Below are 18,654 nucleotides of genomic sequence, written 5' to 3' on the forward strand. Positions count from 1 at the left end.
ATGCATAAAGGATACCCAGTGTTAGAAACACAGATATATAAGCTAATCACCAAATGGCACCTTAAACCTAGGTTGCAGTTGTCACAATGTGGGCACCATTTCAGAGCTCAGGGATGATGGGAGTTGTAGTCCAACAACATCTGGGGACCCACAGGTTGAGAACCGCTGCATCCACCTGATCTTAAGAGGACGGTTGTAACAATTGCTGAGAGAATGTGAACAGAAAAAAGTTGTAGAAATATGAAGGGTTATTTTGGGGGTCCCAGTTTGGAGAACAGTGAAAGGCTACAGGTGTGGTGGACCAGGTGTCAAGAATAATAGAATCTTAATAGTTGGAAGGGACCCAAGGGTCATCTAGTCCATCCCCCTGCAAGGCAGGAATCTCAGCTAAAGCATCCATGGCAGGTGGCCATCCAACCTCTGCTTAAAAACCTCCAAGGAAGGAGAGTCCAGAACCTATCGAGGGAGGTCAGTCTATGAAGAAGAAGAAGAAGAAGAGTTTGGATTTGATATCCCGCTTTATCACTACCTAAAGGAGTCTCAAAGCAGCTAACATTCTCCTTTCCCTTCCTCCCCCACAACAAACACTCTGTGAGGTGAGTGGGGCTGAGAGACTTCAGAGAAGTGTGACTGGCCCAAGGTCACCCAGCAGCTGCATGTGGAGGAGCAGGGAAGCGAACCCGGTTCACCAAATTACGAGTCCACCGCTCTTAACCACTACACCACACTGGCTCCCTAATGCATTCAAGACACACCTGAAGTTAATGAGCAGTAATTCACAATTTCCTGATCAGGCTATTGTCATAGGAAGCCTCAGCCAAAGTTTAGGGGCAAGACTGTGTGCTGGAGGGAGAGGGAAAGCACGGAGGTAAGCAGAGTAAGGGAAATTGATGTGTTCAAGAAACCAGGGTGGAGGGTTTAATATCAAATAGGGGTTCAAAGTAATGGCCGCAGGGTTGCTGTGCAACAAATATTTGGCCTCTGGAAGCAGCCATTTCGCGGAATGATTTGAGTCTCTCCAAGACAGACATTTCAAGAGCCTATACAGCCTCATACAAACACAGAAGTTCATAAATAGCAAGCAAGATTAAGACAAAATCCATCGCGCAAGAATGTCAAACACCTACCTTTGAGTCATAATCTTATAGGCATCTGGCAGATAACAGCGGATATTCTCCATCTGAGCGGGATCAGAGTCGCAGATTTTATCATCCGTCCTGCCATAGTTGGCACTTTCAATCATGATAACATCTGTTCCTGGACAGCGCAGTTCAATTGGGTAGCTTTCGCAGGAGAGTTCCCTTCGGACCACTGCCATCGGAACAGGAGCACGGCTGAAAGCTGTAGACAGGAGAAAAACCTCTATGTTTAGCATGCAGAGTCAGGGATTTTGTTTCATAACATGGACTTATGTAGAGTTTTGTGGGGAAAGTTTTAAATGTGCAGAGTCATTTTTCTAAACTGCTTGCAGAACTGGAAATCTCTCCCCCCCTCCCACCTCCCCAGTGGCTTTTAAATACACAGTGCTAATAGTGTTGACGTGAAACCCAAAAGCTGTCTAAAATGTATGTAAATTTTTAAATATATTTTTTGCAAACCAGACCCACTTCAAACGCCACGAGAACTGTGAGGTCAGCTGCCCTGTGCGGTTTGAAATGCCCCCCTTTTAAAAAACGAAATGCACTTAACTTACTAAGTTATTAAGGATCCAGTTTTCCCCCTCTTGAAATGAGTGGTAAGTGAAGCTACCAAACACCTAAGATAACTGGGGTCTGTTCTATCCCAAGTCAGTCCTTAAAACAGAATACGGAAAACGTTTAACATTCTGGCAACACCAAGAGCACTGGAGTATACCCCTTTTGGTTATAGCAGTACCAGCAGAAGTGATAACAGTAAATTGTCACATTCCTCTGAAAGACCAAAAAAACAAGCAAAGCAAAACATTGCAAATGACTGCAGGTGTCCCTAGAAAGTTAACGCTGCCCCAAACTGGTTTGGCCTGAAACAGCAGTTACAACTTTTGTAGTGCAAACTTACAACACCCTTTGCTTATTTGAAATTTTCTTCTGGATGAGGTATATTGGACCACTCTCCTTCCATTACTTCCTATGAGTCCACTGTTTCACTTCAGCCTTTTTTGTGTTTATTTTCTATTCTTCTACAAGTCCTGCATTTGACCTGTGGATCTCTTCTGTTTGCTCACCTGGGCTTCCCTGTAGCCCAATCAAGAAGTTATCATTGTGGAGTCCAATTATACCCTGCAATGGCATTTGTAGTTTTTGAAATGTGACACAAATGAAATCTATTTTTCTTTTATATAAAGTGGAGTCATTTTGAAATCAGTAACCTTTATTTCCAGCTTGGACTTTTAAAGGGCCCCATTAGCAAATTGATACCCTGCCGAAGGATATATTTGCATCTATTTGCAGAACATAAACCTCAACTCACTTGTGTTCCTTAATAAAAATTGGGACAAAGTTTCCTGCTTCAACACACCAGAAACAAGTAAAATGTCCAAATACATCAAGCATCCCTTGTGCCTTTGCATTATCTGTCCCATTCCCAACACAGAGAAACTTGGGTCTGGTGCAGATGTAATGTTCGTTTCCTGCCAATCGTAGACTGAAAACTGGGAGCTTTGGGAATTAATGTTTCTCCCATTCCCACTGGACTGATTTGCTAACCCTCTTCACTTCCCAGAATTAGGATGCCTCACAACCATGATCTACAGATCTTCCCCAAACTAGGACGTCAGTGTCTGTTAGGATATTTCCGTTCCACCTTAAATGGGAGCAGGCTTTGTGAGTCACAGAGTCTGCATATTTCCTGTTCACAGGATGTTTATGTTTTCAGTTGCTTTCGTTTTCCCTCCTGTTGCCTGAACATACCGATGCAGGCGGTCATGGTTTCTTTGTTCTGACCAACGCTGAATAAACTGTAAATATGCTCTCCTGCTGTGCATCTTTCGCTGTGTGAATTCTGCTGATAAAGTGTGCACCAGCCTAAGAATGTGGCAATCTATTCTTGAGGCTTCGTGTTGCTATTTGCTGATACTGCGTGTCTACAGAGGTCGATGGATCGTCCGGCAGCCGGCTTGGGGCTAAGATGGACTTTGTCTCCCTGGCAGTATCCCAACAGTGTCTAGTTTACAAAAGAAATATTGTTTGTTTAAGCAACTGTGTACAGTGGTGTGCAAAACTATGGTAAACACCAGGAAGCAAATGGAGGGAGAAAAATATCTCTCACAAACAGAGGTGCAGGTGGGAGAATGATCCTGGATTTTAGACACAATAGCAACAATTTTGTGTAGTCTTACTGCTGAGCAAGAGGAAAAGAGAACTTTGCAACTGATATTGTAGAGAGGAGAACACATTATCTCCATAATACAAACCTCTGTGTGTTATTTATTGGGGTGGGGGCAACCACAGAAAGACCTCTTTTGTGTAGGATTGGGAAGAAACCTGATCTTGTTTTACATCTACTTTGAGCCTTTCCAACTTAACATTTTATTTGAGTCCAAATCAGATCTGTTAGAATCTGTTAAGTTTTGCTTGCTCCCCACTGATTATAACAAGGAATCAAAAAACGGCTATAACTTTAATTTTCACAGAAGCGGGTGCTTTCTTTTCAGGCAAAAGGGATTCTCTAAGGTGGCTGAAGCCTGCCAAAATGCAGACATTTTGTGCAGAGGAGTTTATTTTTCAAAAGAAAATGGAAAAAAAAACCCCTTATAACCATTTTTTCTCTCTGCTAGAATTGGATGCAATTTGCAGCCATGGTTGACCTCTTTGAGGGGATGATTCCTGCCAAATGGAACAGATGATCTTCCACACTTGACCATTCTGAAGTGTTTAAGATATAAATCACTTGAACTTTCCTAGTGTTTTGTGGGCAGTCATTCTGAAAACTGGTGACATGAAGGAGGTGCCCCCTGGGTAAGTGGGCAATATTAGGCTGGCAATGTGAAACACAGCTGGGAGTTTACTTAAGGGACCAGCAGGCCTAGTTGAGTGGAAAAAAGTTCCAGACCTACAGGAGCAAGGAAAACTTTAAAACATCCTTTCAGCAAAACTTAAAAGAAAGCTACAATCCAGATGGTACTTAATGCAAATGCCATCTCCAACTCCTCAAAAGATTCCCTCAATGGTGTCTCCAAAATTTTTTACATATCACTTGGGAAGACAGGCAAACTAATGCCAGTGTACTGGAAGAAGCAAAGATCACCCGTGTTGAAGCAATGATTCTTCAACAGCAACTTCGTTGGACTGGTCATGTTGTGCGGATGCCTGATTATCATCTTCCAAAGCAACTATTCTATTCCAAACTTAAAAATGGAAAGTGTAATGCTGATGGTCAGCAAAAGAGGTTTAAAGACACTCTCAAGGCAAATCTAAAAAAATGTAGTTATAAGCACTGACAATTGGGAAACACCGGCCTGTGAATGCTCCAACTGAAGAACAGCCTTTACCAAAGGTGTCATGGACTTTGAAGATGCTCAAACTCAGGACGAAAGGGAGAAACGTGCTAAGAGGAAGGCACGCTTGGCAAATCCACACCATGATCAACTCCTGTCCACACATCCACTGTGGAAGGATATGTGGATCCAGAATTGGCCTCCACAGTCACTTACGGACTCACTGTTAAGACCATGTTCATGGAAGACAATCTTACTCAGCTACGAGTGATCACCAAAGAGAAGAAGAAGAATGCATGCTAAATAAGATGTATACAGACTGCACTAAAATAGATGCTGGAAACGTCCCAGTCCAGGGGCTGATGTGCTACATGTGTTCTGGTTATGTGCTCAGGCAGCAGTAGCAGGGCTATTGCTGGCTGGGAGATACGCCTGGAGAACAGCAGCCTATTGACAGGGCCTGGTTTGGCAAGCTAGCTCCACCCATGAAGAAAAAGATCTTTGCCACAGTTGGAGCTGGTTTCCATGGGAGGGAGCACCTATCTTGGGGGCGGCTGCCGAGACCATATAACACCGGTCTTCAAAGACCTACATAGGCTCCCAGTACGTTTCCGAGCACAATTCAAAGTGTTGGTGTTGACCTTTAAAGCCCTAAACGGCCTCGGTCCAGTATACCTGAAGGAGCGTCTCCTCCCCCATCGTTCTGCCCGGACGCTGAGGTCCAGCTCCCAGGGCCTTCTGGCGGTTCCCTCACTGCGAGAAGTAAAGCTATAGGGAACCAGGTAGAGGGCCTTCTCGGTAGTGGTGCCCTCCCTGTGGAACGCCCTTCCAGCAGATGTCAAAGCGATAAACAACTACCTGACATTCAGAAGACATCTTAAGGCAGCCCTGTTCAGGGAAGTTTTTAACGTGTGATATTTTACTGTATTTTTGGTTTCTATGGAAGCCGCCCAGAGTGGCTGGGGAGGCCCAGCCAGATGGGCGGGGTATAAATAATAAATAATTATTATTATTATTATTATTATTATTATTATTATTATTATTATTATCTATCTGAAGGCAGTCATTAACAGTGGGCCCACCCTGCTGGGGCAGCCCTAAGGTGTGATGAGGGTGAGGACCCTCCTTCTGGGCAACTGGTTGTGAATGGGCTTGCGCCTAGGTGAGTTTGAGTGCCAACAGGTCAGGGTAGTTGAAATCTCCCATGACTACTATATCTCATTTCAGAATGTTTGGTAAAATGCTCTAGGCAAGGCTCCATCCAAGTCTTCAGTCTAGCTTGGAGGTCTATAGCAGACTCCCACAGTAAAGTCACACGCCCAGGATGGCTGGATGAAGCAGAGTGTTGGGGGGTTCCAGCTGGGGAACCCCCAAGGGAAGAAGGCTCAGAACCAAGGAATTGGGTTTGTGGGGAGTTCAAGATGGAGACTCATAGGGGCCAAGGCTAAAGCTTCAGCAACAGTTTTATAGAACATCAGGCTGGAGATACGCTGACAAAACAGGCTTGTGCCAGAGCTTCTGGAGCAGTGGTGATGTCCAGGACTGGCTCTGAGGGGCATGCATTTTGCCACACCGATGCTTCCTTGAAATGGAAGTCCTTGTGCCTGGAAGATGGAGAGGAGGATCCCAGAGCCATTACACCACAGAAGCAACGAAAAGGCTTTTGCTATTAGCTGTGCTCCCACTGGAGTCTGTGGCTTGCTACGTCCTGATCTATTTCTGGCTCTGCGAAAGGACCAACAATTTTTTTAAAATCAAAAGTTGCCAACCGTAGTTAACACGCTGAATAATGTACACTTTTTCTTTAGACCAAAGACTAATGTGTTCCTGTGTGCATGACCTCACAGAGCCATTCATGTTACATTAATTATTAGATGCTCTTTACACATTCCACTGTAGACGCCTACACTGTAAGAGACGACAGAGGCAAAGCTTACGAAAACATGCTGAAAGTGTTTGAGTATATACTTATGAAGATGAAAGCATGTTGGTCCTGTCCCCCTGCCTTTTATTTCAAAGATCTGCCACATCTGACTACAAGGGCAATAATAACAGGTTAAAATGGGGAGGGGAGTTGTGTGGACCTAAACAAGTGTTCTTTTTTTTAATTGAAAAATAAGAAAACAGAATGACCTTCTCTGATGCTTTCCAAGGATAATCTAAAAGAGGTGTTTCATCTGCAAGGGTTGTGAGTATAGATTTCTTTTACGGCCATTGTAATATGCAGTTTAAATTATAACAATTAATAAATAATAATACCAGGTTGCGTCATGCGAGATGCTTTCCCCAGATTAAATTAAAATTGAAAGGTTGAGAAATGTTAGGCAATATTGAGAGATTTAGGGTCAAGAGAGTCTAAATGAATAAATTAATACATAATCACTGGTGACACACAGAAATTAATTCCGATTCTGCTTCAGTCCCACAACTATATCCAGTTGGCATAGTCTACCAGGTTCTGTGACAAGCAGCCAACATCTAAAGCCATGCTATAAAGCTTTGGAGCGGCATTAGAGAACCCTTGGACGCCATATTGTACATTAGTGCAGCAATGAATAGACTAGCTGAATTGCCAGCAGAGCTCTTTGGTGACCACCTCCATCCCCCTTCCAAATGGAATACTGTGTCCACTCACCCAGATAACTCTTATTGGTTGCCAGAGACGTGGCAAAATGAACCATTACACTGATATCTGTTGTTTTGGCTGGATTCTAGAAGCTCTGGTTATATGCCAGCTGTTCTGGCAATCTGGATTGCTCTTCAGGGCAGCCAATGGCCATCTGTGTTTTGTGACAACCATCCAAGGAGGGCTTGAAATGGTAGCGGGTATTTATCAGCATGTGCGTATTTGGAGGAGTTAAAAGACACTGTTGTTGTCATTATCGACTCATCGATCCCTAACATACATTGACTGCCCCGTTCTGGCACTGTTCCTGCACCTACAGATCTCTAGATAGTAACCATGAACACTTGAAGAGCCACATTCCTTCTTTCATGACCATTTGAGCAGGAAAAGGTGTGTAATTACACGATGCTGTGTAATTGCTCTTCTTCTTATGGACTGTGTGCCGTGGGCTTTCTGAGATGCCTCATGAATAGCGGAAGGCTGAGTGGATAACCAGGATTTACTGGCACACATAACTTTGTGAACCCGTCTTACTAGGATCATGATGGACTTTTCTGAGCTCCTTGAGAATAATGCCTTTGTGTGATTTGAGCTGGGCCAGAGTATTTTCTGGTGTGCACACCCCCAGTTCCATTTTTAAAAAAATTATTTGTAATTTCCCAACAATACAGTCACTCACACGCTGATAATAAGCAATACGTTAACCATTGACTTCCCTTCCACCCTTCCATGGTTTCACTAACTACCAATTGCTGCTGTGTATTATAATCAATCCATAGCTTCTTTTTCTCATTTTATTCTCAATATCCGTTTACTGCTGAATTTACTCGAAACCTACTATTTAACCTGTTTAGAATAATTCTTCATATAATCTACAAACATTTTCCAATCTTCCTTAAAGGCTGTTTCGTCTTGGTCTCTAATCCTACTGGTTAGACTTGCTAATTCTGCATACTCCATCAGTTTCGACTGCCACTCCTCTTTCATGGGAACTGCCCCCTCCCGCCATTTTTAGCATATAGAATTCGGGCTGCATGAGTACCATACCAAAACAAACTTCTTTGATTCTTTAGTACAGTGGTTTTCAACCAATGTGCTGTGGCACCCTGGGGTGCCTTGAATGGTGGTCAGGGGTGCCGCGGACAACACTGGCCTCTGTCCCCCTTTCCTTCCCTCCCTCCTCTGATGCCCTCTTGCCTCTCTGCCTCCCAAAGGCTTGCACAGCTGTTTATTGCAGCAGCCCTGGCTTCAAGATCTGCAGGCAAATGGTGGCTCTCTTTGGGGCTCAGAGACCAAGGACAGCAGCAGCTGCTGCCCAGAGGACTCCCAAGGAGAGGGGAGCGCAGAGGAGGCAGAGGGAACACTCCACAAGGGAGGGTGTTTGAAAAAGGGTGAGAGGCTGCCAGCTCTGCAGGCAAGGGGTGACATTACTGGGCTCCTGAGCCCCACACAGCTGCCGCAGAAGGAATGTAGTTGGCCAAGGAAGCTATGGCCTCAAAAAGGTTGAAAACCTCTGCTTTAGTGCATTTGACTCAATTAATCCTAAAAGGAATACTTCTGGTCTTTTGTGGAGCATCCTTTTAAACATTTTCCCCATCTCCTTACGTCCCCAATTCCTACCCTGCCTACATATATTGGTTGTTACTGACATGGGGACACCATGCTCAACAATTTCTTACACCAGAACAAAGCACTTGACCAGATGTGATTTTATGACGTTTCAAAAAATTTATATACCACTTGATTGTTGTTGTTGTTTTTAAAAAACCACACCTCAACGCAGTTTACAAAAATAAAGGGAGGGTGTCTATGAAGCAAACAGATAATTCATCACCCAGACTGCCCCCACCTCCATCCTGAGTATGTCAGAAGCAAGCTGGACTGGGAGAAAACGTGCCTAGGGCAACAGAGCATAGAAAGATCAGGTCAGGAAGGATTCTGTTCTGCTTGTGCATATACCCATTAATTGCAAAATGTTAGCCTGTCATGGACTGGTTGGATGCAAAGGAATGGTGGATATAACCAGCTGGGGAACCACCAAAGGAAGACGGCTCAGAGCTCGGGGAGTGGTGGTGGGATGACGACGAGTGGTCAGAGAGAGAAGAGGGAGCAGACGAAGAGGAGGTGTCGGAAGCTGAAGAGATAACAGGGTATAGGGAGCGGGGAGAGTCTGTGCAGACAGCAGCCCAGAATCAGATGCAGAAGTTGAAGCTGGAGAGGAGTATGAGGGAGGCCAAGAGGCAGAGATGAGTCAAGCTGGTGAAGAGTCACAGGTGCCTCCCGCTCCTGCTGCGACAAGCTCCACTCCTCACTTGTCTCCCAGAACCATAAGAGACATGAAAACGGAAGAGGAAAGGTTGGCTGCTCGGAGGCGCAGGCTCCAATTGCTAGGGGAAAATCCTGTAGAGGAGAGAACTTCAGGCAGCTGTGGGAGGCAGGGACTTCCAGTCTTGGCCAATGATCCTTGGGGCAAGACCTACCAGAGATGAGCTGCTGCGCTCATTAGGCCTGACAGCCCACCAAGTCTGCACAGATCATGCTCCTGCTAATTAAGAATTAATTCCAACTTGAATGGTGCAATTACTTCTGGACTGCCCCAGACACAGCTTTCCTGATTTCCGCTTTATACATGAATGGGGCAGGAACGACTGAACAAATATGGGTGCTGATCTCACAACGAGCAAGAACAGGCAGGTTTGTGCTTCGCATCTCAAGCCTCACATGGCAGTTCTTTTACTGTTTATACAAAGGGATTGGGGGTTCCTCTTTTTTGGTACACAAGGATAAGTTCCATACACAAAGAGTAACCTAAGAATTGGTCCTAAATCAATGGCTAAAGCAGCTTTAATTTGAAAGTATTCTCAATTGATAAAAAAAAACCAGTTGAGTTTCACTTCAGGAAGAAGCTGGAGGGTAACAAATGTACTCTAAAATGAAAATTATATTCCTCTACTGTTTCCTTGGGGAAAGATTTCTCAGCAAGGTTTTATGAGAGCACTTCAAGCACACACAAAGGGCCAATGATAAGAGAAACCCACGTATGAAGGAAGATCATTATTTCAACTTGTTCAGAACAGCTGGAAAGACGGGACTGGTGCGTTTACTTACACACCTTTCACTGCTCCCAAATGCCAACGCAATGTTCCTAAATATTCCACAAATTCATAAATTATACATAAATTCCATATACTAAAACTTTTATCGGCTTTTCAAACAACTAGAGCACTGTTAAGTGGCCTTTGAATTTTCCCTTTCCTTGCCTGATACCTGCAATAGAACACGTTGGAAAATACCTGTAGGTTGAGATTTTTAATTGCATGGAACTAAGTCAAATGCTCTTAAGAGCATTATGGGTTTGGGTTCATTATTCCTAGGCAGTAAAGCAAATTTGTTGAAATATAAAATGTGTTTGAATATAAAAGCATTGGCTTGTTTCACACAATCATCTGGTTGCCTCATCCCTCCCTCCCACAGGAAGGGAAAGGGCAGCCAGGGTAATTTCACAATCGCCATATATTTCCAGTGATGACAAGGCTTAGGTATAACCATAAAGAAACAATATGCTTCTATTCCTCTGTTCATCCAAATCATCTCAAACTTTTCTAGAACAATCAAAGAAGGTGAAATACACGCTTTGAGGGTGAATTGCAAATATTTGAGCAGGTTGCACATTTTCTCCCTTTCAGTTATTTAAGGATAACGAATAGTTTGCATCATATTACATCAAAGCAAGAGAGGTGAACCCTCTGCCACAATGGACAAAAAGTGATCTATCACTGGAATTACTACGAGGTGGGTTAAGCAATAAGTAGTATGTTATTTGTGTTCTGTCTTCAAAGCCGTTTACAAAAGGAATAAAGCAATAAAATAATCAGTAAAAAAAACCACCAGTTAGAAACATTCAAAACATTCAAATATAACTAATATGCTAAAAACCAGATTAAAACACATGACACTTCAGTTCAGTTCGATTTATTGTGGCAAGCAGCCATTACACATGTCAACATTCTAATTTTAGGTAAAGATAAAGGGACCCCTGACCATTAGGTCCAGTCGTGACCAACTCTGGGGTTGCGGTGCTCATCTCGCTTTACTGGCCGAGGGAGCTGGTGTACAGCTTCCGGGACATGTGGCCAGCAGGACTAAGCCACTTCTGGCAAACCAGAGCAGCACACGGAAACGACGTTTACCTTCCCGCCAGAGCGGTACCTATTTAGCAGGCCTGATGTCAATAAGCAGTGAGTTCCAAAATGCTGGTGCTGCCATAGTAAAAGATCAATTTCTTACAAATGCAGAACGCGTATTATGTGGCACCTGCAAACTGAAACAGTCAGGTGGACTTATATGGAGCAAGGCAATCTTGCAGGTAAACTGGTGCCAAGCTGCTAAGGGCTTTATATATTAATAGTAACACCATGAACTTTGCCTGGTAGCAAACTCGCAAGCACCACAGGTCTCCGAGTAGAGGTGTTATATGTTGATAGGGTCTCTCTCCTCTTAGCAATCATGCTGCAGCAGTCTGCACCAACTCCACCTTTGGGATCAAAGCACAAGGGAAGACCCACACAGAGCGCATTGCAGTAATCTAGTGTTGGAGTAACCTTATTTCTGAGTTGACATGTATAGGATTGTACTGTCCAATGCATATACAGTGGTACCTCTGGTTGCAAACGGGATCCATTCCAGAGGCCCATTCGCAACATGAAAACAACGCAACCTGGAGAGGCACGTCTGCACACGCGTGGGTTGCGATTCGCCGCTTCCGCGCATGTGCGTGACATCATTTTGCACACCTGCGCATGCGGCGAAACCCGGAAGTAGCCCTTTCCGGTAATTCCAGGTCGCCGTGCGACGTAGCCTGAAAGAACGTAACATGAAGCGGACGTAACACGAGGTATGACTGTACTGTACAGTGTTTAAGAATGTTGGATGGTGACCTGAAAGACCAGGGTTCAAATCCTCACTCAGCCATGAGAGGAACTGCCTCTCAGCCTAACCTACCTCACAGGATAGTTGCTGTTGGGGTTAAATGAGATGAGGGAGAACCACGTGCACCACTTTGAGCTCCTTGGGGGAAAATGGTGGATATAAATGCAAATAAGAATAGGAATTATTAATAAATATAATACATAGCAAGTCTTTGTGGAAAGAGGAAGCTCCTATGGAAACTCAAGGATCGTTTTTTGCTGGAAGAAAGTGGGGGTGAGAAGATTGACGCATGAACACAAGTAAATTTCAAATCAATGAGATTTTTTTATTTAAATGCCCAGAACAGGAGTTGATCAATACTTGCCTATATCAACTAATTTAGGATATGGAGGTAACCCTATCTGGGTAAAAGGGAAGCACTTATATACCACATATTCCTGTTCTTAAGAAAGAAATAGAACATTTAGATGTCATCTGAGATATCCCCTTCCACCTCCCCAGGAAGCAGAACCAAGGAATTTCAAGGAAAATAACAGCCAACAAGAACAGTAACTTGCCAGCACTGCTGGCACACGCAGGGAGAGAAAAGATCAGAAGCAAAAAAATCAGAAGAGAGGCAGAAAAAAAGATTATTCCAAGAAAGCCTATCGGCCTCTTCACAAATGCTTATCACCCAGAAGGACAAACTGCTCCCACAAAACAAAAGACGTGGGAGAACAGCCTGTATTCCAACTCGGCTCCTCATTAAACTGCTCTGATAGATCCCAAAGGGTACCTGAATGCCCTCCTTCCTACTCTGGAGAACACAGGATTTATTTCCCTTAATACGTAGAAATTTCAAAAGTATGAACCAAGTTGCTGCCTGACGGAACTCGCAGAGAGAAAAACAAGCCCTAAATGCCACGGTGGCCGCTGCCCGATCTCAAGGCATGTGCTGTGACGCCAAGGGGGTCCTTGTATATCAAGCCAATTATCTCCTGCAGCCACCAGGAGAAAGTGTTGATGGCATTTTTTTGACACAGCACTAAGTGGGGAAGGAATAAACAAAGCCTCCGACTTTCTAGTAAGAAAGATCTAGTTTGTGCTCTCGAGACCTATGAAAAGATGAGTTTTTGGTTTAATGCACTTTGTCAGAGTGGAAAGCAGATTGGAGAACAGCACTCCCAACCAGTTTTGGAAAAATTATGGCCAGTATCTTAACTTTCTGTTTGGGAGCAAGGTTCTTGAACATGTGGTAGCCTCGGTTCCAGGTTCTTCTGGATTAAGGGGGAGGTGGCTTTATTGCTTTGTTTTGTTTTTCTTCTTGCTTTTAGTATGTATTTTGTGGTTTTATCTTGTATTTTTATGCTGTGAACGGCCCTGAGATCTACGGATGAAGGGCGGTATACAAATTTAATAAGTAAAATGAATAGAATAGAATAGACAAAAACAGATGTATTGATCTGGATTCCTTTCAACCTGCCTTGGAGGATTACTTAAACCAGGAACTGGACATGGGGAGCATATCCCTGCTGCTTCAGTGAAATGGACCTCTCAGTGACTTCCAATACTATTCACCACTTTGTCAGGAAGCAACTTGAGAACATAGTATTATGGTGGCTCCAATACTCCCTGAAGGATCATTTCAGAAGGTGGTGTCGGGGGACTCCTGTTTGCCATGAACCTATGCTATCCCTCAGAGTTCTCTCTCTTCCTCCCCCCACCCCCAATGCTATTTAACATCTATTTAACTGCTGGGGGAGATCATCTGGAGTTTTGTAGTTCGGTGTCCCTCCAAAATGATGACAACCAACTCTGTTTCTTCTTTCAATGCTTTTTTCAGTGGAGCTGTGAAGGTCCTGAACCATTATTTGGAACTGGTAATGAATTAGATGTGAGCAAACAAATTAATTCAGACAGCACAGAAGTGTTCACAGTCAGTACAGTGGTATCTCGGGTTAAGAACTTAATTCGTTCCGGAGGTCCGTTCTTAACCTGAAACTGTTCTTGAAGCACCACTTTAGCTAATTGGGCCTCCTGCTGCTGCCACACGATTTCTGTTCTCATCCTGAAGCAAAGTTCTGAACCCGAGGTACTATTTCTGGGTTAGCGGAGTCTGTAACCCGAAGCATCTGTAACCTGAAGCATCTGTAACCCGAGGTACCACTGTACAGCTTTGAGCTGAACCAGTGTTTTGATGCTGTAGCATCTCCCTTGAAACTACAGAGGTGCCTGGAAAAATTCTGTGCTCCCATCTCATTATCTCCTCCTAAAGTTGTAGTAAATGATGTTGTAATAGCCTTGTAGAATCCAGAATAGCCAACAATGTCCTGACAGGAGACATGGTTAGGATCTACTGGTGAATCACTTAAGTCCTGGTGAACCACTCAACTTCTGGACCTGAACTAACACTGCCTCCCTCTGGGCAGAAAAGACTATGAAGGACTTTCTGTTCCAGTTGAGCCTTGCTTGAGCAACAGAGTCTTCCTGAACTTCACTATATTATTGCATGCTTGGTTATTATTTGGTCCCGACTACTAACTTGTTCCTTGACCCTTACAAAAACAAGAGAGTAAAAACAACTGTTTACCCTGTGACCTATAAATAATGTAAGCAAACAAATGTCCTTAAAAGTCCTTGAGAATTGAAGAAGCCCTTTTATTCCAGACAGATGAATATAGTACATGCCTGGAGGCACCTGCCACAAGAGACCATGTGGATAGAACACTGTATATTTTTAAATCTCCTACTGCAGTAAGGGAGGACAGGAGAAGGCCGAGTGCGGGCCTTCAGTTGACCACTGGTCAATATCTGCTTGATCTTCTAGTGCTGAGCTTCTTACAATGAATGTTTGACTAAGTGGATTTTGGTCTGATTTTACAAGTCACTTCTTATGTCCTTATGCATAAGTGAATATTCTGGATACATGAACACAAGTTTATGCCTTGGCTGTTCAGAGATCCTGAATGGACTCCTAAGATGTTGGGTGGCAAGGGAGATGGGGGACAACAAAAGAAACAAGGAAAGAGGCCTTGTCAGTGAGGCCATCTAATGTGAAGCCCAAGTGTGAAAGCTAGATGATACAATGGTGGCAGAAGTTCCACCAGCATCATGAGAGCATTTTTCTAATAGTAAGAATGTCAGCATTGGACCTGAGGCAGCTGCAAGGTGAAAAGTCAGGCACAACTGAAGCACAACACCTCTCTTTGCAGTCTGGATTGATTTTAGGGCTATGACAACGTGAGCTTAAGTAGGGTTGTGGCATCCATCACCAGGAGTTACGTCACTCCTACAAGGACCAATGTCATTTACGAAGCCATACGTGATAAAATACTCCAACATGCAACAACCTCTCTACCCAGGGTAAAAACAGCATTATCTCAATTATATTGCATTGTCGTTAGAGTACTGCATCCGCTCGCCCCGAAGTGATTGCACCATGAAATGTTAGTCTGGTGTGGAAAGGCTTTTCAGGAGTTCATTTCCAAATCTAACATAGCGAGTAGATTCTCTGATATCAAAGAACCCTTTTGGGCTCTTTCACCTCCAGTTGAATGAATAGGGTTTAAAGCCTTTGTTATAAAGCCCTAGGGGACTGTGATTGACTTACACAATTGCTAGCGAGGAACGGAAATCTCAGATACAGACTGTATTTGAATACTAATCTAACTAATAAGTTGGAAGATGGGAAGAAGAAAAACCAAGAATGCATTTGAGATTTTGAAATTTCCATGTGGTCAAGATTATTCCAAATTATGTTTCAGAAACAATATGACCTAGCTGTTTTGATCTATGGAAACTGATTCAATTATGGAATTAGATTGCTTTGTGCAAGCGTTCTGGCATTATGGATTCTGTATACAGAGATGTGTCATGACAAACTGGGTGTTTTGCCAAAAGCACTGCACAGAAAGGCCTAGAAAACCCTAATATAATAAATGATTTCACATACCACTGATGACATTCTTGAATTACAACATTGTAAATCCATCCATGCTACAAAATAATGACATGCCTCTCTATGCAGCAGAGAAAGTATTAAAAAATTAGAACAAATTGGTTGGCCGGGATATCCATGTCAAATTCCAAGGGCGATTTTTGTGACTTCCAATTAGAGAAGGTTGGAACATACAACAGTATATCAAAATGTTGAATTCTACATCTCCATTTTAGCCCAAATTCTTATGTGGTATGAAACCGTAACAAGCTCCATTTCTCTGTACATAGAGTAACAAGTCATAGAATAGCAATAGAAAAACCAAGCCTTCAGCTTTGCCAGCAATGCACCAATTACTAGATGACATCTCTGAATGCCCCCCCCGTAAAAGTATCTTAGTGCAAATTCCAGTAACTATTTGTAAGCTACTGTTATGAACGCATCTCCATATATTTTTTCTGGCAAACAAAACATTACAATTCTTAATAATGGAATGTCAGAATAAATCTTTTTCAGAGTTATGTGCATTGTCTTTCACTCAGCTCTTAAAACGCTGCATTATTCCACTGTCCACTTATCCGTCCTTTAGCATATTAACAGCTGGAGCCTATGCATATTTATTTACAAGGAAGTGTCATTATGTTCAATTCCAGGCAAGAGAGCGTATCATAGCAATTTAATAGCGCAGTCCTGAGCATTTAGAAGCAAGTCTGATGATAATGAACTGGACTCGCTTCCAGGTAAGCATAGTTTGAATCAAACTATAAATCTCCCTTTCGGTGTGAACCCTGTCAATCTGATATAAAATGTTCCTGGACTAACATGCAAATACATGTAAATATAAGCGCGGGTGGCGCTGTGGGTAAAAGCCTCAGCGCCTAGGGCTTGCCGATTGAAAGGTTGGCGGTTCGAATCCCCGCGGCGGGGTGCGCTCCTGTTGCTCGGTCCCAGCGCCTGCCAACCTAGCAGTTCGAAAGCACCCCTGGGTGCAAGTAGATAAATAGGGACCGCTTACTGGCGGGAAGGTAAACGGCGTTTCCGTGTGCTGCGCTGGCTCACCAGATGCAGCTTGTCACGCTGGCCACGTGACCCGGAAGTGTCTCCGGACAGTGCTGGCCCCTGGCCTCTTAAGTGAGATGGGCGCACAACCCAGAGTCTGTCAAGACTGGCCCGTACAGGCAGGGGTACCTTTACCTTTACCTTATCATGCTAAATTTACACTGGGTGAAGTGTTTTAGGATTTGGGATCTTAGATACATCACCAATGAGAATTCCAATCTGGCAGTGCAGGTATGGAGTGGGAGAAGGTAAGGGCAGCGTATTTTAGCTGTCTTTTGCAGGCATAGGCAACCTCAGCCCTCCAGATGTTTTGGGACTACAATTCCCATCATCCCTGACCACTGGTCCTGATAGCTAGGGGTCATGGGAGTTGTAGTCCCAAAACATCTGGAGGGCCGAGTTTGCCTATGCCTGGTCTATTGAGTTCAGAAAGAGTTTTTTTAACTTGCACTACCTCTCTTGTTAGCATATCATTATGCTAGTGTAATGGTTATAGGGGTTGCTCGTGCGTATGTTGCCGCCACTCCTGGCTAAGTTGCCTGGTTAAACCTTTTCCTGGCTGGACAGCCCTTCACTTCGTGGCTGTTTCAGTCGCTAGCAGAATCCGTCAGTGGGTGTTTCTTGAACTTCTTCCAGCACAAAAGTTCTTTGACGCCAAGTCTCCGCCTACTCTCCCTGCGCGGAAGTCTTCTGCGTAGGGTGGGTGTGGGTAGCGGAGGACCTGTGCTCTCCCCGCTGGTCTCCGGCGAGGAGTCCTGGAGCCCCCTCTCCGATTCCCCCATCTGCCCCCCTTTATCCCTGGTGTTACGCTGATTTCCTTCCCCAGCCGATGAGCTCCCTCTCTCCCTGCTGGGCCCTTCTCCGGCATCGCTTGGGAGCCTTGCCTCCACCTCTGGCTCCGATGTCAGTTCCCTGACAGCTAGCATAGGGAATGGAAGCAGATTCTGGGTGAGTTTAGAATAAGCCTATTTATTACTCCCCTAAAATGTCATTGGTGCTGCCCCTTTTTGCCTTTTTGGTAGAACATGTCTGAGAAATGGTTATGAAAGTATAATGTTCTCCTAACTGCAATCCATGATCTATTACAGAATCTTCTTTTGTTTGTCCCCGTGCTAATTTCAATTTGTTGGTTAGCTTTTCTAGTAGGCCTGTTTCCCATACAGTGCTGCCAGCCATGGCGGAGCTCAGTGGATGGAGAAGCCAGCCAAGTGTCAGGGGGGTACTTGCCTGGAGGCAGAGACCATATACAAAGTCCAGTCCAGTCCTAAGGTCAGGAGTATCTCAGTTCACGTAGTCAGATGATCCGGGGTCAAGAAAGGCAATGAGAAGCAAGAAGCAGCAAGGTCTGGTCAGGAACAACGAATGGTGTTTCCAGCAACTGACTTAGGCTGGAAGCCCTGCTTTAGAAAGCTGGAGCCAGCTCGTTCTCATCAGCAGCAGGTGGAGTCACTTCACTTTCTGCTTCTTCAGGCTGCTGCTCAGCAGGTGAAGCCAACTCCTGGCCCATGACATACAGTTTGGTACCAGTGCTCCATGTTCACTCTTGACCGTGAGTGAGAGAGCTCCTTTCTTTCTATAAGAAAGGGCACTTTGCAGGAAACAGTGTAGTCTCAGAACACATGTAGGAAGAATGCACCACAGATACTTGCTTCCTCCGGGCATTCTTGGACTACAACCTCTAATATTATGAAGTGGGTTGAAGTAGCTTTG

General features: G+C 44.1%; 1 protein-coding gene across 1 annotated transcript in view; it reads right to left on the reverse strand.

The window, feature by feature from the left end:
* Positions 1–18,654, reverse strand: part of ADGRL3 (adhesion G protein-coupled receptor L3) — a 505,316-nt gene that overhangs the window by 282,678 nt on the left and 203,984 nt on the right. Inside the window, exon 4 of the mRNA XM_053370359.1 lies at positions 1,128–1,341. Coding sequence (XP_053226334.1) covers positions 1,128–1,341 — 214 coding nt within the window. The remainder of the gene's footprint in view (positions 1–1,127; positions 1,342–18,654) is intronic.

Source organism: Podarcis raffonei, chromosome 17, assembly GCF_027172205.1.
Source record: "Podarcis raffonei isolate rPodRaf1 chromosome 17, rPodRaf1.pri, whole genome shotgun sequence".
NCBI lineage: Eukaryota > Metazoa > Chordata > Lepidosauria > Squamata > Lacertidae > Podarcis > Podarcis raffonei.